Source organism: Carcharodon carcharias, chromosome 16 (genome assembly GCF_017639515.1).
Source record: "Carcharodon carcharias isolate sCarCar2 chromosome 16, sCarCar2.pri, whole genome shotgun sequence".
NCBI classification, from domain to species: Eukaryota; Metazoa; Chordata; class Chondrichthyes; order Lamniformes; family Lamnidae; genus Carcharodon; species Carcharodon carcharias.
This window is the reverse complement of record NC_054482.1, coordinates 44,640,873-44,666,337: the sequence shown is the minus strand read 5'-3', so window position 1 is coordinate 44,666,337 and position 25,465 is coordinate 44,640,873. Positions and strand designations below refer to the sequence as shown.

General features: G+C 38.7%; 1 protein-coding gene across 4 annotated transcripts; it reads left to right on the top strand.

The window, feature by feature from the left end:
* Nucleotides 1-86: 86 nt before the first annotated feature.
* ivns1abpa (influenza virus NS1A binding protein a) lies at nt 87-25,226 on the top strand. Of its 4 annotated transcripts, XM_041208276.1 has the most exons (16): nt 107-283; nt 6,252-6,305; nt 8,513-8,775; nt 11,169-11,304; nt 11,998-12,167; nt 13,072-13,147; nt 14,000-14,173; nt 14,439-14,564; nt 16,113-16,220; nt 17,051-17,171; nt 17,463-17,687; nt 21,695-21,816; nt 22,139-22,265; nt 22,349-22,480; nt 22,737-22,910; nt 24,024-25,226. In XM_041208276.1, exons 4-16 carry the CDS (start codon nt 11,194-11,196, stop codon nt 24,281-24,283), a joined length of 1,926 nt encoding a protein of 641 aa, XP_041064210.1. In that variant the 5' UTR covers nt 107-283; nt 6,252-6,305; nt 8,513-8,775; nt 11,169-11,193; the 3' UTR covers nt 24,284-25,226. The 4 variants fall into 4 exon arrangements, with proteins under 4 accessions (XP_041064208.1, XP_041064211.1, XP_041064210.1 ...); XM_041208274.1 differs by lacking the exon at nt 6,252-6,305 and having other exon boundaries at nt 87-283; XM_041208275.1 differs by lacking the exons at nt 107-283; nt 6,252-6,305 and adding an exon at nt 537-716.
* The last annotated feature ends 239 nt before the right edge of the window (nt 25,227-25,465 follow it).

Sequence of the window (25,465 nt, the reverse complement as noted above, 5' to 3'; positions counted from 1 at the left end):
ACCCGTTTCGCGGCCACCCCCGTCGTCCTAATGCGCAAGTCCGGTTCTCTGAAAGCCGACTCAGTTCAGGCACATGCGCAGTGTACGCAACAACCCAGTATCACGTCAGTATTTTATCTGGACGCGTGGAGTCAGCACTTGCAGAGGTGGCTTGGAAGCTGTGCGGTTAGATTGATGTTTGCAATCATTTCGGTTATTTACCGCGGCGAGGACGTTCAGTAGTGCAAACGGAACATTGACTTTATCAAATATGATTTATATCGTCCGTTTTCTTCCTAGAAAGGTAGTTAAAATACAAACCGGAGAATTTATCTCACTGCTTACGGTATTTAATTTTGGCTTTTCTTTGTTGAGGCGCGAAGACGCTGGGGCCAGTGACAACCTAACTTTGCAGTTGCGTTGCCGCGTGGCGACAGTGATTGACAAGGCGACTGATCAATGAGGGTTATTGTGAGCGAGCAGTTCAGCCAATCGGAAGGGGTGGGAGAAAAGAGAGGTGGTGGGGACGGGCTCGTGTTGCGAGCCAGTTAAAGTTTGGTTGAACCGCGGACCAATAACAGGACGAATTGATTCTCTTCTAATATTTTTAGACGTAAACGGTCGCGGTGCGGGTCCCCCGGGACGGTGTCGGCGGCAGACGGGTGTTAACGGAGGGCCGCCCGTCACTGAAGAACGGCTAGCAGAAGGAAATGAGCCCGAAACCTGGCCAGGTTGCGGTACGGCCACGTAGCGCGCTTTCTCTTTTTTTTAATTCTCTTTCTTTTCCCCCATCCCCGGGGAAATGATCCCGACGGCGGGTTCAACCAGGGAATCTGACCACTTTTCCCTCTTTGTTCATCCATCCATCCTCCTTTTCTCGTCCCTCGCTGACTTGATTCCGTTTTGGCTAGTACAGCCTTAATGGGAGCTGATGTCGCACATGGCATCGAATGTCTAATAGAATCGTGAGTGGGGGAGCCGGGCTGGGTCCGGCTGGTCTCACGGTCCGTTTCAATAACGAGGGCGGTTACAAACCTTGCGGTAAAGGAGGTTTTATTTTATTGAGGTTCGGAGGAGCTCTGGGGAGGTCGGTGGAGAAGTAAAAGCGAAGGGCAGGCTGCTGGGCCCTTGCAGGATAGAGGCGGCATGCGTGCTCACAGATTTAGCGGGAGGTGGGAAAAGTCGAGACTTATGTCCGATGATTTTGGTGGAAGTGAGAAGCGGAGGCTGCAAACCCTGAGTTAGCTTAGGGGCCGAGGAGCAGCGATGGTTTACCCGGTTTGGGTGGCAGAGCTGGGGTTGGTGGTAAGAAAGAGAATGAGCCAGATCAGAATCAGGATAAATGTGGATGCGGGAAATACTCGGCATGTCTGGCAGCATCTGCTGGAAGTTAACATTTCAGGTCGCTGCCCTTTCATCAGAATTGTGGTTAGTTTAAATTAGGTCCGGTACGGAGGAGGATGTGGACTCTCGAAATCCTGTGGTCAGAGTTGACGCAAAGGAAAACATTAGGACCTTGTCGTCAGCTTTTGGATAGGAACTTGCACACATTTTTTTGGTTTTGGTTGGGGGGGGGGGGGGGTGCGGGGGGGTGGCGGTGGTGTGGAGTGTGGCGCTCCTGCATAAGGTACTGTCCAGCCGGTCATGGAAGTTGGCATTCGGGCACCTTTGAGGAGGAATAAGAAAAATGTAGCTTGTTTTCATCGTGCCATATCCCGTTTGCTCGAAATATTTTGTTATGCAATATATTTTGTCTCGAACAATTTTAATCAGTTGATAACCTGTACATTCTTGAAATAATTTGCAGGCAGTGTTAAAATTAGTGGTAAGATTTTCTAATGAGTAACGGATGGAATATCCAGGTGTTCCATGTGATCTATCTTTTCAATTTCTGTTTAATCAGTTAGTGACTAATAAATTTTCAGTGAAACAAAATATTTAGTTAACAAATTTGTTCAGAAAGTCATCCTTGCTGAATTGCAGTTGAAGGATTGTTGGCAGACTTGTAAATTACTCTAGCAGCAGTTAAGTTTCTAGTGAATTCTAGAACCTGCTTGAGACTGAGTACATTTCTCAAAATAGTGAGCATCATTTAGTGGCTAGTGAACATGTGTAATGTGCTTTCCAAGGTATGTTTTTATGGTTTTGTTAATGCTGTCTGCATTCTTGTGTCTTCTGAAATTGAAAATGATTGTTAGATATTGTTATTTTAAATTTTACAGCTCCTAATTTGCGTAGAAGCTCCTTTTCATATCTAAATGGTTTTATGGTCTAAGTGGCACAAGGAAGTATGACAGCACAGTACATTTTAGCTAGTATTTGCAGGTGACAAACTTCTTTATGTTTTCATTTTCTCTTTCTTTGGCTCTCCCACTGCAAGCAATCACTTAAGTTATAGAAGTAGTATAAAATGATAGAATTGTAGAAATTTTAGCACGGATATTAGTCCCATCTTGTCCCATCATGCTTGTTTTGGAGCTACGTGAGAACTATCTAATTTCCCCAAATAATTTATTCTTGTTTAAGTCTCTCATTGTTGACCTGGCTCTTTGAACTCTGCCTTCTCCAGCTGTAACCTTGTTTTTTCCAGTGGATACGATCCTAGTTTTGATTATTCCTATTATGATATATTTTATTGCAGCGTCACTATAGTTGCAGCATCTTCTCCACATTAGAATAACCAGAGCTGTGCACGGTATTACAATAGTGGCCCAACCAACGCTTTGTACCGATTACCTGTGTCTGTCTTCTGTATAAATATTATTTCAGTTTATTTCAAATTTGAAGACCTGGGTTTAGTTCCAGTTTTTTTTTAACAATACATTGGGAAGAAATTGAATGCAAAAAGCTTGGATAAATTCAGAGAAAATCAATTTAAGATGTTTTTATTTTGAGAATTGATTAAAATTCAAGAACAAAAGACATGATTTTATATATATTTGAACATTCCAATGTTCTTTACAGCCAATAAAGTATTTTTGAAGTATCTCCACCTGTATGGGCAGACTGGGTCTCCAAAAGAGAGTGCAACATTCCCACAGCACTACATTGAATGTGTCAGCCTGGATTATGTGCTGAAGCCTTTGGAGCATAATTTATACCTACTTTCAGACTTAAGTAGCGGTGCTACCATGATCCATGACTAATGTGTAAAACATAAAAGGCATTAACAAGAGATAGCTGAGCTAAATCACAAACAACGATTTATACTGTTAACATAGCTATGGGACTTGTCATTGGACCCAACCCCATGTATTTAAAAAATTCACTGGAAGTCAGTTTCCTACCAAAATTGGAGATTATGGAGAAGGTAACAGTTTTTAACAAACCAGGCATTGGTATGTGACCAGAATCATTCTTTAACCTTGGACATCATAGATATTGTCCTGAAGACTCACTATCAACATGCTGCTATCCTTACTCCATACCTGATGGGAATGAAAGAATGTAGTCTGCTTCAATATAAAGGTCATAGCCTTTGCAGCATTAATCAAAGATGAGCTACACCTCATTTCCCCTCTTTGCCCATTGCCCCCATCCTGTTTTAGAAACTTTTTAAAATTGTCCAGTTGTCTTTTTTCCTAAAGTAAGGTCTGGAGATGCATGTGAATCGTGCCTGTGAAATCAGCATGGCTGTGTGCATGTAGATGTGCTGATGTGATGTGTGTGGAGTTCTGGGTCTAATTCATGTAGATATATAAATTATTTCAAATGTTTTTCCTGAAAGATGGAGAGGAATGGCATTCACCAATTCACTTACTGAGAAATTTTTAATAAAAATGTCTGCATTTGTACAATCTTATTGCCGTTTATGGTTCTTTTACACTTCCATCCCAGAATTCCCTTCTCTGCTTTGTTTTTGCTTTCTTCCCCCTCTTCATTTTATATATTTTTGAATTGTCGTCGCTGCATCTTACTCCCCTAACCTGTACTCTTCCTTGTAATTTTTCTTGTCTCCTATTTTACCCTGATCAAATTTTGATGTTTTTATTTATTCTTTCACGGATGTGGGTGTCGCAGTTTATGCCAGCATTTATTGCTCTTCCATAACTGCCCTTGAGAAGGTGGTGGTGAGCTGCTGCTTTCCATGTAGTGTAGGCACACCACATCATGAGTATGCAGGTTTCCTCTACGACCATATCCAAATCATTTACATGTAAAAGGAGATCAAGAAGTTTTGCTCACCTGGGCAAAGCTTAGTATCTTAGTATTTTACTATTAGCTTAGTATCAAAATTTGCCAACTACCTGTTCACTTGTACTCTGCCCTTGTTCTTTTAGCCAGCCTGGTTTCTGGGTGCTTTACCTTTTGTATGGGCATAGCTCTTCTGGATAATGTTTCTAAAAATTCAAATATGCCACATCCACTATATTGTTTATCTGTTTGTTCAATGAAACCCTTACAGTTCTGGCTCCTCCTTGATTAACCCATTCCTTTCTGTGTTCTGATTATGATGACTTCAAGATGGCACTTGATTTAAGTGCTGCTCTTGGAAGTATGACTAGCTTCTGTTCTGACTTTTCATTGCCTCCCTGTCCAATAACTTCATTTTTAGGCATATATTATGTGGAATGTGAACACTTATTCTGAAATGTTCTTTCTGCGTGGATCCCTTTTCATGATGCACTAAATTGCATCAGGTACTCAGTGTAAGTTTGATTCAATTTCTTCAAGAAATGATGACTAAAATTCTCAAGCTAGAGACACCATCCAAATTCTCATTTGTCAACTTTAGCCGTGCTTTTACCTCCTGAACTTAATATCTCTCGTAAGATATTAGGGGTGATTTTTTTTTATAAACATGATCGAAATTTGTATTGATTGATCTTAACCTTCACATTCCAATAAGAGGCATTTATAGCTCTTTCAATTAGTATTTTTAAATAGGATCTTGCCACTTCAACAGGGGAACTGCATTGCACAGCACCTTTAATAAAGTAATGGTCCCATGGCATTTTACAGGAGCATTGGCGAACACAAAAATTGACACCAAACTACATAATATATGGCAAATTACCAAAAGCTTGGACAGAAGTGGGTTTCAAGAAGCATGTTAAAGGAGGAAAGAAGTAAAGGGATGGTTTAGGGGGAATTTTGAGCTTTAAGTCCTTGATGGCTGGAGACAAAGCCACTATCTGTACAATGATTAAAATCAGGAAAGCTCGATAGGCCAGAATTAGAGGAACACAGAAATGAGAGTTGTAGGGCTAGAGGAGGGAGTATTCAGAGAGATCCAGTGGAATTACACGCCTTCTGTTTATTGTACCATTGTTTCAGCTATTTGCCTTAGTCAGCACATTAATCCTCCTCGTTGCTTTTATTTGTGCATCAAGATAAGCTTTGACTTCATAAAGTTACAGGATGTTATTTTCCCCAAATGAGAGGAAAAAAATTATTTTTGCATGTTACTTAATCTATCTGCTGCCTCTATAGCATTAGATTACAACTTTAGCCAGTGAGTTACTTTCATCCAGTTGCCGGAAATTAGTAGAGATTAAAACTTGGCCTTTTGAATATTACTGCTTAAGTGGGAGTAGCAACCTGTTGCAAAGTTAGGGTTATATGAAATAACATGCTGACATCATGTATTCTATTAATGAAATATTAGATTCCAAGATTATAGGACTGGCAGCTTATGTTTGCTTTTTCTAAGTTTACATTTTTAAATTTTCCAGTGGCAGCAAAGACCGTAATGTCAGTTTCACATTAGAGCTAAAATTTGCCCATGTTTAACTTGAGCACAGATAGCATTTATTGGTATAAAAGATATATATACTAAATGGTCTGAATTTTTAATTTAAATACTGCCCCTGACAGTCTCTCTGGTGCTAAATTATGTCAAGTGATTTGCATTAGCTATTTAGTTCATAATTATCTGGAGACACACTCTTACCAAAGCAGTCCCTGATTTTGGCAGGAGGAAAACCTGACCTGACCTAACTGAAATTACAAGCTAAGTATGAAACCATGTTGACTTTTCTGTTAACTTGAGTCCTTCTGATTTTAACAGTGACTCTACACCTTGGAACTTAAGAAACTGGGAATCTTCATATTGACATGAGGAAAGAAAGGGCTGCTGAATCTATTGAAAATGGGGATGTATAATCACTTTGAAAACAAAACAAGTTGACATTTATATGAATTATCTGTCGGTCAGGCCATGTTTTAGTGATGCCATAGGACATCTGTTTATTTTGTCATTTGTATTTGTGGCATCCTTGAAAATAAATGAACATCCATTGAGATATGCAGTAATTTTTTTTTTTTTGAAGATTTGTTTGACCAATGTTTCCTCTGGTGATGAACACAGCTTTCTGCCCTAAAGGGTAGGTTTTTCTAATGTGGTTTACTTAAACTGTTAGATGTATTTTCTTAATTCATTAGCTAGTTTGTAAAATTAGGTAAAAATTTTGGCTTGTGTTTATATCCATTGGTGTATAGAAGCCTTGATGCAATGTTTCTGTTCATTGAACTGTTGCTGATTTCTTATGGTCAGGCAATGCATTAAGTGGTTGAGACAGCCAGGATAAAGCACCAAACCACAAGGTGTCTAGAACGTGCAAACAAGATTTAAGGTTTCTTGTGAGAACTACAAATTAAATTTTAGAATCATCTGAATTTAATTCTGTATTTGTGCAGAATCCATTCCTTTTGTTATTGAAATTTTAAACTTGAAACTGTAACTGGGCCATTTTGCATATAAGAGCAAACAAAATACTGCAGATGCTTTTAATCAAATAAAACCAAAATACTGGAAACTCAGGACAGGCAGCATTTGTTGAGATTGAAAGAGATAATGCCATCAAGACTATGACCACTCATCAGAACATGTGAATGTCACAATTGCCTTGCTGATATACTTCTGATTTACTGTTTTGAGATTTGAGGGTCTCCAATATTGGTTTTTAAACCCCATTCCAGGAACCAATCAGACTTGTAGACAATATTATTTTATGCCACTAACCCGATAAGTTCATTTGGGAATTGTGTAAACTCTGGTATCACATTTTTACATAGAAATAGATTCACTTACCAGGCTGGTGTTTTAAATTGAAAAATGGCTAGTCTTGTGAGATTAGTGGATGTGGTGCAAACCTGTCGTATTTGCAGTAGGATGCAGCAAGACTGCTGTTGAAAGTAAACTGTCCTTTGGTGTTGAACTTCTGCTTGAAGTTACCAAGTTAAATGTCGCTGTTTCTTACTTAAATTGGTAAATATAGGTTCTTGTCGCCTTCCCCCCACAACCTCAAGTATAGGACCTACCTTAGGCCTCGGAGCTTAAAATTAGAGTGGAGCACCAATTTGGATATACTTTATTTATCTAGGTAGACTCTTGCACTTTGAGAGCTTATAGATGCAATTTCAGTTATGGTAAATTCCCTCAATCCTTAGCTTGCCTGATCTCAGCATTTTTGAGGTAGGTGCTAGAAAGCAGTAGCGTGGAGAAACCGTGGCTCTTTTTGTTCTACTTCTAAATCTTGAATTTGTATACAGTTGTATCTTTTAATGTTGCCAAAACAACTGAGTTAAGTCTGCAGACCAGAACTGTGGCTTTAATCTTCTGCTCTGCATGTTTTAGCAATGCACTTGCCCACTTCTAGCACCTCCCCTAAGTAGTTTATTCTCAAAGTTTTTGGAATTGAGCAGGTTGGGTCCATATTCATTAGCATTTAGAAGAATGAGAGGTGATCGTGCTAAACGCAAGATTCTGAGGTATTGGGCTTAACGGAGTAAACTTGAAAATGTTTTCCTTCATTGGGAAATCTAGAGCTGGGGGCAACGTTTCAAGTAAAGGGTCTTCCATTTCAGGCGGAGATGATGAGGAATTTCTTAGTCTTTGGAATTCTCTTCCGTGGAGCCTTGGTCATTGAATATATTCAAGGCTGAGTTAGACAGATTTTTGATCTACAATAGAGATGAGGGTTATGGGGGGCAGGCAGGAAAGTGGAGTTGAGGCCACAATCTGATCAGCCATGAGCTTACTGAATGGTAGAGCAGGCTGGCCCCTCCTATTTCTTACTTTATGTTTCTGTAATGTTATACCTGTCTATGTAATTGGACATCCTACTGTAAAACTGTGGTCAGGAAAATTTTGAAATTCAACTATATTGAAATGCTCTGTTTCTTATTGCACAGATGAGACTAATTTATTTTTGAACTTGTTTCTTAAGTAAGGTTGAGTGACTCAGGCAAAACCTTATACCAGAATGGAGCCATGGTATATTTTCCAGCAGCAGCCTTGCTTCTTAACTTCCTAATCTTAATGCTGTGTTTAACATCATTTATACAGTGCTCATTATTTGTGTGTTGGGTTGGGGGTGTAGGAGGGAAGATAGTATGATATTGGGAATCTATTCAGAGCCACTCAGTTAGCTAGGTACAAATACTTACAAGCATCAAATTTAGTGCAGAACTGGAGAGAAGAATTGGAGATGGGGGCTGAGTGGGGGGAGAGGAAAAGAACAGCATATATAGTGGATGTTACCTACTTGCTGGTGTTTTGTGTAACTGCTATTCTGTATTTTTCCTCTAGGATAATATGCAAGAACATCACAATCGAAATACATGTCTATAGCCTTGGTGTATTTTGGGACTCCTTTTCATTGGCTACGAGCCTGACTTTTTTGTCAGCACCATTTGAGGCTTATTGTTACTGGACTCGTCATTACCTGCCTACATCACCAGTTGTCTTTTTCTGAATTTGCTTAAAAACTGGATCCAGAGTGCCCAAAAACTCAAGTGCCTTCACCTTTTGAAATTTTATTTCAATATTTTTCTGAAGTTCGGCAGTATTAAGTAAGTTTTAAAACTATTGTATACAATATGTCATGTTCCTGTAAGCACAAAATGTGCTTGTGAAAGCAAAGTTGATAGTGAATGCAATTGAAATGCCTTTCATTCTTTTACATTTGTAATTGGCGTGATCATTGTACAGTTAATACCAATTGACTGAATTTATGTTAATTATATGTGTTTTTTGACTTTAGTCCTATAGTTTCCTAGAGCTTTTTCTAGAGTGAGAAAAGCACTTTAGTGCAAAATTGGTACTTTCTTTTCCAACAATTCTTTTTAATTCAGTAACTATAGTGAAGAAGGGAATTTCTGTGGGTGGTATTTATACGGACTTCCAGAAGGCATTTGATAAAGTCCATCATAAGACTGTTAGCTCAAGGTGAAGCTCGTGAAATGGGAGGCAAATTATTGACCTGGTTAGGAAATTGGCTGAGTGGCAGGAGAATGAGAGTAGAGATAATGGGCATAATAAGTGTCTTGCAAGGGTCTTATTTTGCAGCCTCAACTATTCATCATATTTATTAATGACTTAAGCAATGGGATAGAAAACCACAAATTTGCTGATGACACAAAGATGGGCAGCATTGCAAGCAGTGCTGATAGAAGCATAAAATTGCAAAGGGATATTGATACATTAAATGAATAGGTGAAACTGTGGCAAATGGATTACAGTGTAGGCAAATGTGAAGTCATCCACTTTGGACTTAAAATGAATAAAACCAGGTTGCTTTCTAAATGGTAAAATGTTGTAAGTAGCGGAGGTTGAAAGCTAGAAGCAAAATACTGCGAATGTTGGAAATCTGAAATAAAAACAAAATGCTGGGAGAAGCTCAGCAGGTCTGGTAGCATCTGTGGAGAGAGAAACAGTTCTGATTTTCCAAGCCTATTTGACTCTTCAGAACTAAAGAGAAGTAGAAATGTGATGGATTTTATACTGTTTAAGAGGCAAAATAGGTGGGAACTAAGGAGAAATTTGACAAAGATATCATGGACAAAGGGAGTGTTAATGGTAGTGTTAAAGACTGAAGAAAGCGCTGATAGTGGCATTATGGTAAGATAGCAGAATGTGTTAATTGCAAAACAAGGGTCAGTGCTCTGAAAGCAAAACATGAAGACCAGTGACAGAAGGTCCTGTTGTGTTTATTGTGGTGGGGGGGAGAAGTTTAAAAAAAAATTGCATTTTAAAAAGGCATAAATATGAAGGCGAGAGTTCATGGTCTGAAGTTGTCGAACTCAAATGTTAACTCTAGAAGGCTGTAACATGCCTAATCTGAAGATGAGGTGCTGTTCTTCCAGTTTGTGTGGGACTTCACTGGCCAAGGTCATGAGAGCAAGATGATGTGTTGAAATGGCAAGCATCAGGAAGGTCTGGGCCATGCTTGCGGGCTGAGCGAAGGTGTTCCACAAAGCAGTCACTGGAACAGCTGCAATGGAGGCAGAGGAACTGGGAGAATGGGATGGATTCTTCACAGGAAGTAGGGTGTGAGGAGCTGTGGTTGAGGTAGCTGTGGGAGTCAGTGGGCTTGTAATGAATATTGGTAGACCATCTATCACCAGAAATAGAGACAGAGGGGTCAAGGAAGGGAAGTGTCGGAGATGAAGATTGAAAGAGACTTTGCTGGGGGCTAGAGGAAGGGATTGGTGGTCGGGCTGGGATTTGATCTAAATTTAAATTGTTATTGGAAAAGATTAGACATGGGGAAATAATTTCTCTCTGGTTGGGAAGCTGAGGACTTGGCATAGCTCAAAAAAAAAATTAGTGCTGGACCCCTGGGTGAAATTAGAAACACTTCTACACATAGAATGGCAGAGGTTTGGAATGTTCATCTACAAATTGCAATTGATACTAGGTCTATTGTTAATTTTAATTCTGAAATTTTTGTTAACCAATGTGAGGCAAATGCAGCTACATGGAGATGGATTTCAGATCAACCATAATCTGGTTGAATGGTGGCGGAACAGGCTCAAGGGGCTAAATGGCCTCCCCCTGTCCCTTAGTTGTATAAATTAGCTTTTTCATCGATTTGACTATTCAGTATTCTGGTGAAGCAGGATTTATTTCTTGCAGTATCTATCCTCTTGGATTCTCAGTACTGAGTAAGAGGTACACATTTAGAAATGAACAGTCAATCTGTGGAGCCTATGGAACAATTTTTTGAAATTATGCAGATGTTCTGCAGATTATGCAGATAACATTGTACTCCATGATTTTCCCCACAACACTCAAATAATCAGCTCCTACATAACTTAAGGTTCCAGAACACCCCTATTTAACCATGAATGCTTAAGTATTTCTGTTTTGTGCTCTGTTCTCTTCATGCACTAGGTTCTGTTTTTTGTCTTAAACTGTAAAAATAAGATGTTAAAATAAATGCAAAATCAAATTGTTTTAACAGGTTCCTTTGCCCACAAAGGAAGAAAATGATTCCTAACGGGTATTTAGTTTTTGAAGATGAGAATTTCATTGAGTCATCTGTGGCCAAACTCAATGCTCTGCGAAAAAGTGGGCAGTTCTGTGATGTCAAACTCCAGGTATTCCTAAATTGTTGAATATTGAACTTTGAATAACTATAGTTGAGTCCATTTATAAAATATTTTGCAAATGAATGGTTCAAATATGATCTATTTACAAAATTAGAGTTCCCTTCTGGTAGTATAAATTTAGTACTGGCTTTTCTCTCCCATTATCATTTTTCGTTTAACTTTTCCAATCAAGGGATTGGCTCCTTGTTTTGGTACTTCAAGTGACTTCTTGTCTGGAATCTAGACAGTTGAATTTAGCAAGATGGCCTGATCCTGTCTTACCAATGCCCACACATGTCCCTATGTCCGTACATGCATTAGATAGTAAGTTAAAATTTTCTAAATTTGCCCCAACCCAACTTGAGAACAATTGTGTGCATACTATTATGATAGACTATGTTAGGGATTGAATCTGAATTCTTCCTGATCTATATGATTGGGGGTGGAGGGGTGGGAAGAAGACGGTTTTCATTTTTGGAGTCTAAATTGATCATTCTGTGCTGTTTGCTGATGGGATTACAGGTTAGGGAGTTGGTTTGTAATAGCTCATAAATTTGTAGTTCTAAATATCAAATGATCATTGCAACCATTCTAGTAACCAAGTTAGTCATTTACATTCTGAAAAAATGTGCACTATTGAATGGGATGACTTTGAAATCATTAACTCAAGTGCTTTGGAACTTTTTTCTCATTTAATTTAAGGTCTGTGGACATGAGATGCTAGCTCATAGAGCTGTTCTTGCTTGCTGCAGTCCTTACCTATTTGAAATTTTCAACAATGATAGTGATCCCCATGGGTTTTCTCATGTGAAATTTGATGACTTGAACCCAGCTGCAGTTGAAATCTTGATGAACTATGCCTACACTGCACAGTAAGTGGTGTCTATGTGAAATTACATTTTAGTTATTGTTCATAATAGGGCTGTTGTCATAAACACTTAAGATCATCTTCAAAAAAATGACACTTGGAAAACTCTTTATAATTCCAGTTTTTAGTGCAAACCTGGCTCCAAGAATAAAATGAAAAGGTATGCAAGTGGGTTATTTCTGCGATGTGAAAAAAGTGATTTGAATTATTTTTTGCACTCTTTGGAAACCCTGTTTGCAGCGTGGATTCTTGCAAGACTGCACTGTGTTCAGCAGTGTAACTAGCCACCATTTGAAATTAGAAATTGCTGCTGTTTGGGGCCCTTTATCTAGATCAGTCAACTGGTTAGAAATTCCCCAGTAAAGGATTTTTAGCTCTTCACGATAATGAAATTTCACAAATAGCCATTTTTGGTTGAGTCTTTTGTTTTGCTTGTTAATCCACAGTGCACTAGTGAAAGGTTAGTAGTATATAGTGATCCACTTAACTTGTATCATTTGATTTACAGGCCTCTTTGTATAGCTAGACTGAGTTCGTCTTTTTGCCTGCTTTGATTTGGCAAAATACTTTTCATGGTTTTGAAGTTTAAAATGCTGTTTCGGTATAAAATTTCTCTTCCATTTCCAATAAAGTAAAATATCTTTGTATGCAATCCTTTTCTTTTAAAACTTCATCTACTCCACTGCACCCCTGCCCCACCCCCACATGCTTATTTCACTATTAGTCATTGAATTGACACTTCTCCAATGTTTCTTCATTTTTACTCCTTTTTATTTCTTCCCTCTTTTCTTTGTCAATTTGGATGAGAGTATCTCTTTATTATATTCAGAATGAACTTTTGTTTAGGAACTTCAGTGGACTTATTAACAACTTGAGTTATTTTAAAAATTAATTTGTTTACTTTGCAGGCTTAAAGCAGATAAAGAACTGGTAAAAGATGTGTATTCAGCTGCCAAAAAACTGAAGATGGATCGAGTGCGACAGGTGTGTGTCTGTGCATAAATGGTAATTCACCAGATACTTTTTTTTTGCGTTGGGGAAGGATGGTTGTGGCTTTGTCAAAATGAAATTGTCGACTAGTTACAAACTTCTTTGCTTTAGTCAATTATTTTTCCCCTGAAAGTGGTTTAACAGAACTACATTATAATTTGACATTTTTGAAATTTGATTCAATCCATCTTCCTCCCTCATCTCTGGTTGGGTGCAAATATCTTGATTTTGTCACTAGATCAACCTATGTGTAACCGGTGTTTGGAGTCACATTGGTATCTGTAGTGAGACAGACTAACAGTCTATTAAAATTGTATTGTGTTTACACTAAACCAGAGAGTATTGCTTTGATGGAAACGTAAGAGCTCTGTAGAGCTCATACTTCGATATTGGTAGGTGGATGAAAAGTATTCATTTTCCCTCAACCTTTTTTGTATTAAATATTACCTCATTATACTCAAGTGAAATTTCACTGCAACTGCTGAGAAGTTAAACTAACGCAAGAATACCAGCTCAGTATTTTCATTGTTCCTGGCTTCAGTGTGCTTAGCAGTTAGATTAATTACATAGCTTTTCAACTATACTGACAATTTTGATATATACCAGAAACAACCTTACATTGAGAAAGTAGTTGTATATGTGCACATGGTGCTTTTGTGTAGCCCTAAATGGCAGTGTATTTGTACCTGTTCTGTGTTGTGTTTTTTTTATGCCTTTGGTTTTCTTTCATATGTGGCAGTATTTTATGTTTGGTGCCTCCTTGCTTTTACTGTGCCACTGCCCCCTCACTTCATTGAATTGTTACAATAGTTAAAGTGCTAACTTGGTCTAATGTAACCTTGTTAGGTTTGCGGTGATTATATACTATCCAGGATGGATGTCCAAAATTGTATTTCTTATCGAAATTTTGCCAGCCAGATGGGAGACACTCGGTTGTTGGGTCAGATTGACAGTTGCATTCAGGAAAACCTGCTAGAGATTTCAGAACAAGATGAATTTCTAAAACTTCCACGGCTAAAGGTAAACAAAGTAGAAATTGAGCACTTTTATTGATTGGTCTAATATGCTAACAGTCCTTTTAGATTTGGGTTAGGTTGAACTTGCTATTTTCCAAGCACAGTTTGATTGATGTTTGTTATGCTTCCTATTAAATCACCTTGATGGTAGGTAAGAATATTCTTTTTAGCAATAATATTTGGAATTTTGTTCAATTTTAACTTTGTGCTAACTGCATGTGTGTACTTAAAACTTAGACACCACTTTCATTGAATTTATTTCATTTCAGTTAGAGGTGATATTGGAGGAAAATATCTCCTTGCCAAGCAATGGTAAAGTTTACACAAAGGTAATCAACTGGGTGCAACGTAGTGTCTGGGAGAATGGAAAAAACCTGGAAGAACTGATGGAAGAGGTTAGTACAACAAAAAACAAGTGATGTTTGTGGTTATGCGGAGGTTTGCACCTATTACAGTGTGATTGATAAACTATGATCCTAAAGAATTTAAATTTTACTGTAGGTGCCCCTAAGCTGAGAAAGTGGGGGTGTGAAGGTGAGCAGTATAAATTGTCTAGTTTTTTTTCTGCTCTGTTGCCTTATTTGTGAAAATCTCCTTGTTTTGAAGCATTTGTTTTGCAGTGTAGGAAAAAAAAGCTTTAGAGAAAGGGAGAAAAGGTACTTTATGTTTAATTGCTTCCTTCCACAGCTAATCCATATGAGTAAGTACAATATTCTAATTTCTCTCCCTCCCAATTGATTTTTATTTCCTTAGGTTTAATCTAACAAAAGTAGGATACTTCAAGCCTGAAGAAAATGGAAGATGCTGCGAGGGTAGTGACTCATAAGGAAGCAGCGGCCTTTCCCTAAAGTCTGCAGAATTTTGCTTTGGGCAAGAGTTGATTTAATGGTGTTTGCTCCTTTGCAGGATTATTAAGGTTACTTATATTAATATGTTATGACATTGTGGCAGAATTGCTTATTGCTGTTGGGGTAGTTTGTAGTAAAACTTTTGATTTATTGTAGAAAATGTTGCCATTTTCTAAAGGGCAGAAAGCAGGCTTAAATAAAATAGCAGATAAGGTGACTGGGAATATTTCCTCGGGTAAGTCTCTGTTTTCTAAGTGCAATCCTTTATTGCAAAGGCTGTGAAGTGTATTCACTAGATTTCTTAAACAGTTATTTGGACAGGTCATGTTAAATTTCCATGTGACTTGGGCTAGTAGCACTATGATGTGGGAAATATTTATATCTGGTTGGCAGCCAGTTACATGGAATTTTGCAGCACAAAAACAGGTCCTTTGGCCCAACATGTCTGCTCCACTTGAGCCTCCTTCCACCTTGCTTCATCCCATCTTGTTTCATCTCACACTATCAATAGTATCCTTCTGTACTTTCTCCCTTGTATACTTATGCTGCCTCTTGCATAATATGCTGTAGCACACTGGCTCTTTACACTTGCCCCTTCTCTTTTTCTCCCCATTCCAAATCTAGTTTCCAAGACCTGGAAGGAGAAGAGAAACAAACCAAAAATTACCCAGTGAATATTTGTTCACCTTCAAAGGTCAAATATTTGTAATCACTTGTGTATATTATTACAAGGAAATAGTTGTCTTCAGATCATGATTTGTGTTATGCAATTCCTGTATTTCTTGCACAATTCTCTCTAGCAGCATCAGTGAAATCTCTGCAGTGTGAAAGAATGTTCCTGCCTCATTTGGTTGGTGGATTTCCTCTGCCTCAGGTATCCAAAGCAGCTGAGTGTGCAAAGATCCGATCACCCATTTACTTAGAATGACTTTCTACCATCGTGCAAATGACTTAATTTTCTGTCAGCCAACTGCAGTCCTCTTCAAGAAAGCAGAGACCTTCCAGCACTAAGGGACTAAAAATAACAAGAGCTTGTTGAACTAACTTGTTGCTATGGAAACAGTAGCCACATGGGTGTTTGTTACTGTTTTGCAGGTTCAAACCTTGTACTACTCTGCTGATCACAAACTGCTTGATGGGAACGTACTAGATGGACAGGCTGAAGTGTTTGGCATTGATGATGACCACATTCAGTTTGTACAGGTACTGAATATTAAAGGGTGCACATATAAAAATTAGTTGGGATGGTACATTCAATTCCCACTAATTAGACTAGCACAGAATTCTTATTTTGCTTGCATAGCCAGTGCAATGCACAGTTTTTGAGCTGTTTGTCTTGCATAGTGTATGTTAAGCCAAAAAACTTGGGATTTAGTGGTTGGGTTGAGACACTACAAAGATGTGCCGACAAATGTATTGTAGAATCCCTGTATTAGTTTTCTCACCCTGGCTGTGCATCCTTCCATAGCAAGGAAGATGGGAAAAATAACCTGTCGAGCTTTGGCTAGAGCTATTCTTAAAGTTGCTTCTAGAATTGTCTGAGATGTATGTTGGGAAATTTCCTTTTGCTTTTGGGGAGATGCTAAGCCTTCAGTTGGCACCATCCTGGACAGCATGATTTGTAGGGTCCAACTAGGACACTAATATTTTTGTGTGTAGTGATTCGGTGGTGATTTTGTGTATAAATTGCATTTAGTGCTATTTGCCTACATGCTTGCATCGACTGGCCAGTGTTTGTCTGCTTGTATTGAGATTTTGGGTGCTTAGTTGTGGTACTTGTTGATTTAGCACCATTCACATCTATCTGCTTAATTATATATTGGCAAAGGTGTTTATTAATTAGTGACCTATTCAATAAAAATAGGTTTGAGGAAAGTGAATAGGAGGCTGTTTTGGAAGCTGGGAGTTGATAGCAGTCCGATTTCTTGTAGATGATGTAGTAACTTGGGCATCAAGTAGGAATATGGTGAAGATAGAAGGTGAATGCAGCTGCAGCCTAGCTAGGTTTTCTAGCTGCCCATTTGATTTTGCAGAAGAAATCTCCGCGGGAGAACAGCCACCGGCAGATACATAGCAGCTCTTCTGGAAATCTGTGTACTCAAGTGCAAACAAACAAAGATGAGTGGAAAATCATTGCTTCAGAGAAAACGTCATGTAAGTTATATAACTACAGCAATCTTACATTGAAAACTGTCAACCAGTTTTAAGGGAGAAGAAATTAAATGAAGTTTTTGCTCTGAAAGTACACAGTTCAGCTCTTAATTTCTTAAAGTGTTGTACATCTAGCTGAGGGGGGAGCAAATAATGGGAACTTGTCCTCCCCATCCAAGCTTTCCTTTTTATCAGCAAAGTTTGAACCACCATATTGGAGGCAAGACTGGGGTAGCATATATTTATGTACAAATAGCTGCTCACTTGCTAATGAATCACTGCTTTGCTCTTCAGGCACTACATATCTGTGTTTGGCTGTTTTAAATGGTGTGCTGTGTGTCATCTTTCTTCATGGTCGCAATAGCCCCCACAGTTCACCCGTCGGCACTCCATGTCTGATCAAGAGTATAAGTTTTGAGGTTCAGGCTGAAGATGAAGATGACAAACTCTTGCCCCCAATGCAGTATGCACGCTCTGGTCTAGGAACAGCAGAGCTGAATGGCAAACTCATTGTTGCTGGTGAGTCCAAATTAAAGTATTCCAGAAAAGAATTGCTCCTTTTATAGTTAATTGACATTTTGTCTTGGGGTGGTTTCCCCATTTTTGTTTTGTACGTGTATTCATCTAAAAGTGGCAGTTATGCTAGATTGTCGGTGATCTTTTAGTGCCTCTTACCCAAGTGGTTGGTCATCATTCTTTGTATTTGAACTTAAATCGGTCATATCTAGCACAAAGGAAGATAGTTGTGGTTGTTGGAGGCAAGCATCTCAGTCCAGAACACTGCAGAAATTCCTCTGGGTAGTGAGCAAGGTCCAACTAGTTCAGTTGCTTTATCAATGATCTTTCCTCCATCCTAAGGTAGGAATTAGGGATGAGAGATGATATAGTTTACGTATCGTTCGCAACTATGCAGATACTGAAACGATCTGTACGCATATGCAGCAAGACCTGGATAACGTTGAGACTTTGCCTGGCCCTTGTGCGACGTAAATATTACCAGCCCTTATCAACCAATGACTATCTCTCCCAACAAAGGAAAATCTAAATCTCCCTGCCTAACCATCAATGCTATCACATCACTGAATCCCCACCATCAACATCCTGGGGATTACCATTGACCAGAAAATGAACTGGACAAACTGGACCATCCACATAAATACTGTGACTACAAGAGCGGGCCAGAGGCCGGGAATTCTACAGCAAGTAACTTGCTTCTTGACTTCCCAAAGCCTGTCCACCATCTATAAGACAGACACAAGTCAGGAGTAGGATTCGTCTGAAAGTGTTTAACCCTTGTAATTGCCTTTTTTTAAGTTAAGAATGGTATTAATTTTGGGGAGGGGGTGCGGGGGAAATTACAATGCTGTGAAGATTAATGGTAAGCCAGGGATTGGGAAATATTTAGAAACCAAAAAAGGATGACTTAAGAGGGAGAATAAAAGGAATAGGAGAGAAAACTAGCAAAAAATATAAAAACTTCAAGTATATAAAAAGGAAAAGAGTAGCTAAAGTAAACATTCGGTCCCTTGGAAAATGAGACAGGAATTAATGGGAAACCCGGAGATGGCAGAGACTTTAAACAAGTATTCTGCATATGTCTTCACAGTAAAAGATACAAATAAAAAAATCCCAAGAATAGTAGGAATTCAAGAGGCAATACAGATGGTGGGGGGGAAGCTTGATCACCATCACTAGAGGAAAAAGTACTGGGAAAGCTAATGGGATCAAAGGCTGACCTGTCCCCTGGACCTAATGGCCTGCATTCTAGGGTCTTAAAGGAAGTAGCTGCAGAGATAGTGGATGAATTGGTTGTAATTTTCCAAAACTCTGATAAGGTCCCAGGAGATTGGAAAATTGTAAATGTAACATCTCTATTCAAGAAAAGAGGGGGACAAAGCAGGAAACTATAGGGCAGTCAGCCTAACATTTACCATTGGGAAAATGCTAGAATCCATTAGAAGTGGCGGGATATTTAGAAAAAATCATAATATAATCGGGCAGAATCAACATGGATTTGTGAAAGGGAAATAGTGTTTAACAAATTGTAACAAACGGGTTGGATAAAGGGGAACTGGTAGATGTAGCATATTTGGATTTCGCAAGGTATTCTGTAAGGTACCACAAAAATTTGCTACGCAAGATAAGAGCTTATGATGATATTAGGAGTGATTTATTAGCCTGAATAGAGGATTGGCTAACTAACAGGAAACAGGATAAATGGGTTATTTTCAACTTGGCAAACGGTAACTAGTGGAATGCCACGAAGATCAGTGCTGGGGCCTCAGCCAATTACAAATATTAACAGACTTGGATGAAGGGACTGATTGTATTGTAGCCAAATTTGCTGTTGATATAAAGGTAGGACAGCAAGTTGTGAGGAGGATAAAATGAGCCTGTAAAGGGATTAAACCTGTAGAGGGTTAAGTGAGTAGTCAAAAAAATTGCCAAATGGAGTATAACGTGGGAAAATGTTAAGTCGTCCACTTTGGTGAGAAGAACAGAAAAGCAGGATATTTAAATGAAGAGAGACTGCAGAATGCTGCAGTACAAAGGGATTTGGATGTTCTTGTCCATGAATCACAAAGTTAGCATGCAAGTACAGCAAGTGATTAGTAAGGCAAATGAATTATTGGTTTTATTGCAAAGGGGATGGAATATAAAATCAGGAAGTCTTTCTACAACTGCAACCACACCTAGAATATTGTGTATAGTTTTGGTCTCCTTTCTTGAGGAGGGATATGTTTGCATTGGAAGCAGTTCAGAGAAGGTTCATCATTAGGCTGATTCCTGGGATGAAGGGATTACCTTAAGGAAAGGTTGAGCAGGTTGGGCCTATACTGATTAGAGTTTAGAAGAAATGAGAGGTGATTTTATTGAAACATGTAAGATGCTGAGGGAGCTTTACAGGGTAGATTCTTAGAGGATGTTTCTCTTGTGGGAATCTAGAATTGGGAGGAAATGTTTAAAAATTAGGGGACTTCCATGATTAGGAGTAATTTCTTCTGAAGGTCATTAGTCCTTGGAATTCTCTTCCATGGAGGGCAGTGGAGACTGGGTCATTGAATCTGTTCAAGGCTGAATTAGACAAATGTCTGATCTACAAAAAAGCTGAGGGCTTTGGGGGCCAGGCAGGAAATGGCCAGGCAGCCATGATCTTATTGAATAGCACAGCAGGTCAGTGGACCAAATAGCCACCTCCTTTTCTTGTGTTTAATTTCCACTTGCCTCTGAGTGCATCTGCAACAACAATCTCGACACCATCCAGGACAAAAACACCTGCTTAATTGGCTCTTCATCCACCACCTTAACCATTCACTCCCACCACCACTGATGCACAGTGGTGGCAGTGTGTACTGTTTAAAAGCTGCACAAGTTTGCCTCACGCTGCCAGGGGGACTGGCCAAACACGCTGTCTCCGAAGGCACCAAAGCAGTCCACCAAATACACCAGCTCTGTTTAGGCCAATCATTCTAAAGATTATAAAAGATGCACAGCAGCAACTTGCCAATGCTTCCTCCACAGCGCTGTCCAAACTTTTAGTCCCTACCACCTAGAAGGACAAGAGCAGCTGATGTGTGAACTCCACCTGCAAGTTCCCCTCCAAGCTGCACATCATCCTGACTTGGAATTATATTGCTGTTCCTTCATTGCTGTTGGGTTAACCTGAAACTCCCTTCCTAACAGCACCTTTAGGTGGGGCGCTTCAAAAAGGTGATTCATGCCACCTTCTCAAGGGCAGTTATGAATGGGCAACAAATGCTGGCATTGCCAGTGATACTCACACCCCAGGAACAAAAATTTATTTTAAAAAATGAGCTGTTTGACTTGCAGGGGCTGTTGCGTCCAATTTGAATCTAGTCTTCAGTACACTTGTTGGGTGAAATACAGTAGCAACAAGCATTCCTGTTTTAAGCTGTCTATCTACCTAGGTACATTAAGACCAACTGTAGTGCCTTTGCTACTGCTGCCCAATCTGAGTTTTACTTCCTCTGCATAAATTTAGATCTGTGTATACCTGTCCCATCTTGTTGTGATAACTGGTTCTCTTGTAATCCCACAATTGAGGGGAGGATGATGTGAAATAAATCATAACTGAGAATGGTTTGGTGCTACTTTTCTCTTTTTGTTAGGAGTTTGGCTTGCCAATACACATTTTGTAGTTATATCTCAGTGGTGCTCTAGCCATCTTTTGGGAAGCCATTTCTCTCCCGCTCCGACAAAAGGGCTGTTTTTAGATATTGGGTAGGATTAAACTAAAGTTGCATTGCCAACAGTGACCATCTTGATGTTACCAGAACATTTCCCATCATTTTGAAGAAAAGTTAATGAAATAGCTCTAATTTTTTCCATGTTCTATTTTTGTTTTTCATTCTCCCATGCTGCTCAACTGGTGGCTGACTTTTAATCATTCAACCATTATAATCTTGTTTGTACTTTGGCATTACTTCCTGTGACCTTTTCCTGCACCTGTAGGTTTTATATGCTTAATGTCTGAAATTTACCAAGATTCATTTTGGTTGATTTAGGTGGCTACAATCGAGAAGAATGCTTAAGAACTGTAGAATGTTATGATCCTGATACTGATGGATGGATTTTCATTGCTCCAATGAGAACACCACGTGCACGGTTTCAGATGGCTGTGTTGATGGTAAATGACCAGAACAAAATCATTCTTGGAAATTTCTTTAAAAACCCTCCTAAGAGATTACAACCTTTTTATGATAGTTGATAGAGTAGCTAGTTTTAAGCAATATTAAACTACATTAAAAAAATTTATTGTGGAAAGAGTTATCTTATGTTGTGCTTTCTAGCATTAGTTTTAATCTGTCTAGTTTAATAGCTGTACACATCTAAGCAATTCTCAGACATTACTCCTGATGATTTTTTTTAGATCCATCTTTTCAAATGCTTGAAATTTACCAGATTATTTTTTTTTGCTTAGATTAATGTGTTTTGTCATTATCTTGCAGGGTCAGCTATATGTAACTGGTGGGTCCAATGGCCACTCGGATGAACTTTGCTGTGGTGAGACTTATAATCCAAGTACCGATGATTGGACTTCTGTGCCAGAGCTCCGAACCAATCGTTGTAATGCAGGCAAGTGTTTAGTAACCTTAATTAATATAATGGCTGACTTACTGATAAAAGTGGCGAGTAACTGAATTCTGATTGGTTGGCAGGTGTCTGTTCCCTGAATGGAAAGCTGTATATTGTTGGTGGATCAGATCCATATGGACAAAAAGGGTTGAAAAACTGTGATGCCTTTGACCCAGTTTCAAAAACCTGGACAAATTGTGCTCCTCTAATTACACGTATGTCAATTCTATAACAAGTGCATGGCTGTGCCTTGAACATTATATAAGAGAGCATTTTGGTCTGGAATTTACCTGCAAAACATTGCGAGATCTTTTGAATTATGTATTTTATATACAAGAGTTTCAGTTAATGAACAATGTTAACATTAGAATATTTTAGCACTCAATCCCATTACAAAATATGGATATCTTTACCTTGCAAATCTTTGCTGTGCAAAAAAGATATTAATTACAAATGTTGTTTGAATATTAGGCAGACATCAAGCTGCTGTATGTGGACTGGATGGTTACCTGTATGTGGCTGGAGGTGCAGAGTCCTGGAACTGTCTGAACACTGTGGAGCGCTATCATCCTGAAAGCAACACCTGGACTCTGGTTTCATCCATGAATATGGCTCGCCGTGGAGCAGGGGTAGCTGTCTATGATGGTAAGAGCAGATACATTTTGGCATCTGGAAATTGATATTTATCAGCATGTCAACATAAAGATTGATATTTAATGGGAATGGAGAGGGAAGATAAGAGATGGGGGTAGTATTGAAGAAAATCAAATAACTTGACAATTAGGGTGCTTTATTGGTGGCATTACTGTATCAAAATTGAGTTTTGAACTGCAATAACGAAGTAAAGACTTAACATCTCACAGCATAAAAAAAATTGCCAATTTGGTTTATGTCAGCGCCAGCTTTCAAAGCTGTCTATTGACCTATTTCCTTTGGCCTTTTCCCTATAGAGACTCCAAAATAAAGTTTCGTCTTGATCAATTTTCCTTTTTAAACTTTTTAAAAGTGATTCAGCCACTATTATTTTTGGATAGGCCATTCAATATCCTAGCAACACCCTGCACAAAGTCTGCTAGCTTCTCTTTTTCCTTTGGTAGTAGGATCCTTTTGGTTTCACAGTTCACCAGTGTAAAAAGCTTTTCTCAATTTATTTTTAATGGAACATAAGAATAGGGATAGACCATTTAATTATTTGGCTCTTTCCACTATTCAGTGAGATGATGGCTGATCTGTGACCTAACTCCATATACCCATGTTCTTTAATACCTTTTGGTTAACAGAAACTTTTTAAACTCTATTTTTAAAATTAACCTACCAAAGCATCAAAACCCCTTGTAACTTAGAAGAGCTTGGATCTCATCTCATGGTTTTTTGCAGGTAAAAAGCCATCTTTCTAATTTCTCCTATCTAAACTACAATTTTAACCCCTCAATCTTGCTGTTATAATAAAGGGTGTCCAAAACTAGAATTAACATTCTAACTGTGGCCTAACCAATTCTACATGTTTTACCAACACCTCTGCTTTTGTACTATGCCCCTAAACATAAAGGAGACCAGTACAGAAATCAACCACCAACTGTTACTGTTCTCATTAGCCAACATTTGATCCACACTGACACATCCCTTTTAAAAGTTAGTTTAAAAATACAGATTGCTCTTATTACTGGTTTAATTTCTTGCTATTTGGCTACTGTTGATCACTGCTCCTTCCCTATTATCTACTTTGCTAGTATTGTATTAATGCAATTAATTTTGCAGGAAAAATTTTTGCTGTGGGAGGTTTTGATGGAACCCGTGCACTTGGCTGCGTTGAGATGTTTGATCCAGCCAAAAATGAGTGGAAGATGGTGGGAAGCATGACATCAGCAAGGAGTAATGCAGGGGTTGCTGCAGTGAATGGGCTACTTTATGCTGTGGGAGGCTTCGATGGCAATGAGTTTCTGAACAATGTGGAAGTGTACAACCCAGAAACCAATGAATGGAGCCCATACACCAAAACGAATATGTCCAGTTTATAAACTTTAGCTTTTTCTTTGCAGCTTAACAAGTTTAGTGCTGTAATTTGTGTTGTATCTGTTTGGGGGGAGCGGGTGGGTGGGGAGAGAATGATAGCTTTGGATGTTTATGGTTGGGCTGTAGCTATCGAGAACAATTTAACGCATGAAGTCTGGGTTTTAATGGTAACAAGAAACCTTTGGGTTTGCTTATGATAATTACCTTCAGCTGTAAATACTATTGTCCCAGAATGTAGGTGTTTGTGTATTCCTAGTGGGTTTTTTTGGTTACGTGCAAACCTGGTGTGCAGAAAGTTTTGATTTCAAAATTTGGATAATAGGAAATATGTATTTTCAGAGCTTCCCCAGAGTTTTGTTTTGCAGCCTTTGCACATTGTTTCATCATGAGTTATCTGGTTTGAAGAAGTGCAACATAGTTATGAAATAACATGGTAAATTTGAGATGGAGGAAAGGGTCCTGGGAAGCAAGAGGCAGGATTATCTTTCTTCCCTTTCCTGTTCTTTAAAGAAGTGGCAAGTGTTTAAACAAGTCATGGATATGCTGACCAGCCTGCCAATTAATGCATTTTTGTTTTGGATTAAATGTTTTATGATCACCTTTTTATAACAATTTTTATACTTGGATGAATATACTATATAAGGAAAACAAAATCAGATATTGTTTGGAAGCATTAAACTAAAAGCTTATAACTAGACTTGAGGCACCAGAGTGGGACATGCATAGAATTTTTCTTGAAAGAGCTTTTAATGTTTGCCTCTGCTATAACTTATTGTACTACTCTGTAAATGCTTGTTGAACTTGAGGGTTTTTTGAATGTAAAATTGTATTAGGATGAAAGTGAAGGACTGAAGAGCACCCGAGTGAGAATCAATTTTGTTACAAGCTATGTAGCTAACATTCCTAAAACAATAGATGACCTAGAAAAATAAATATTTGAACTCTTGACCTCATGGGCTTTGTGTCCTTTGTGTATTATTTAGATGTTAGACAAAGCCAGAAAAATAGGATTTTAATTAAAATTGTGAATGTTCTTATTAGACCTTAGCCAGATTGGCTCTAGGGTTATTGTGGATTACAAGTATTTTTAAGGAGTAACCTTTGGATCAAAAGAGGATAAAACTTACTAAGACTCCCTCCCTGTGCCTGCCCCTGACTAAAGGTTATTTGGAAAATAAGACCCCAGG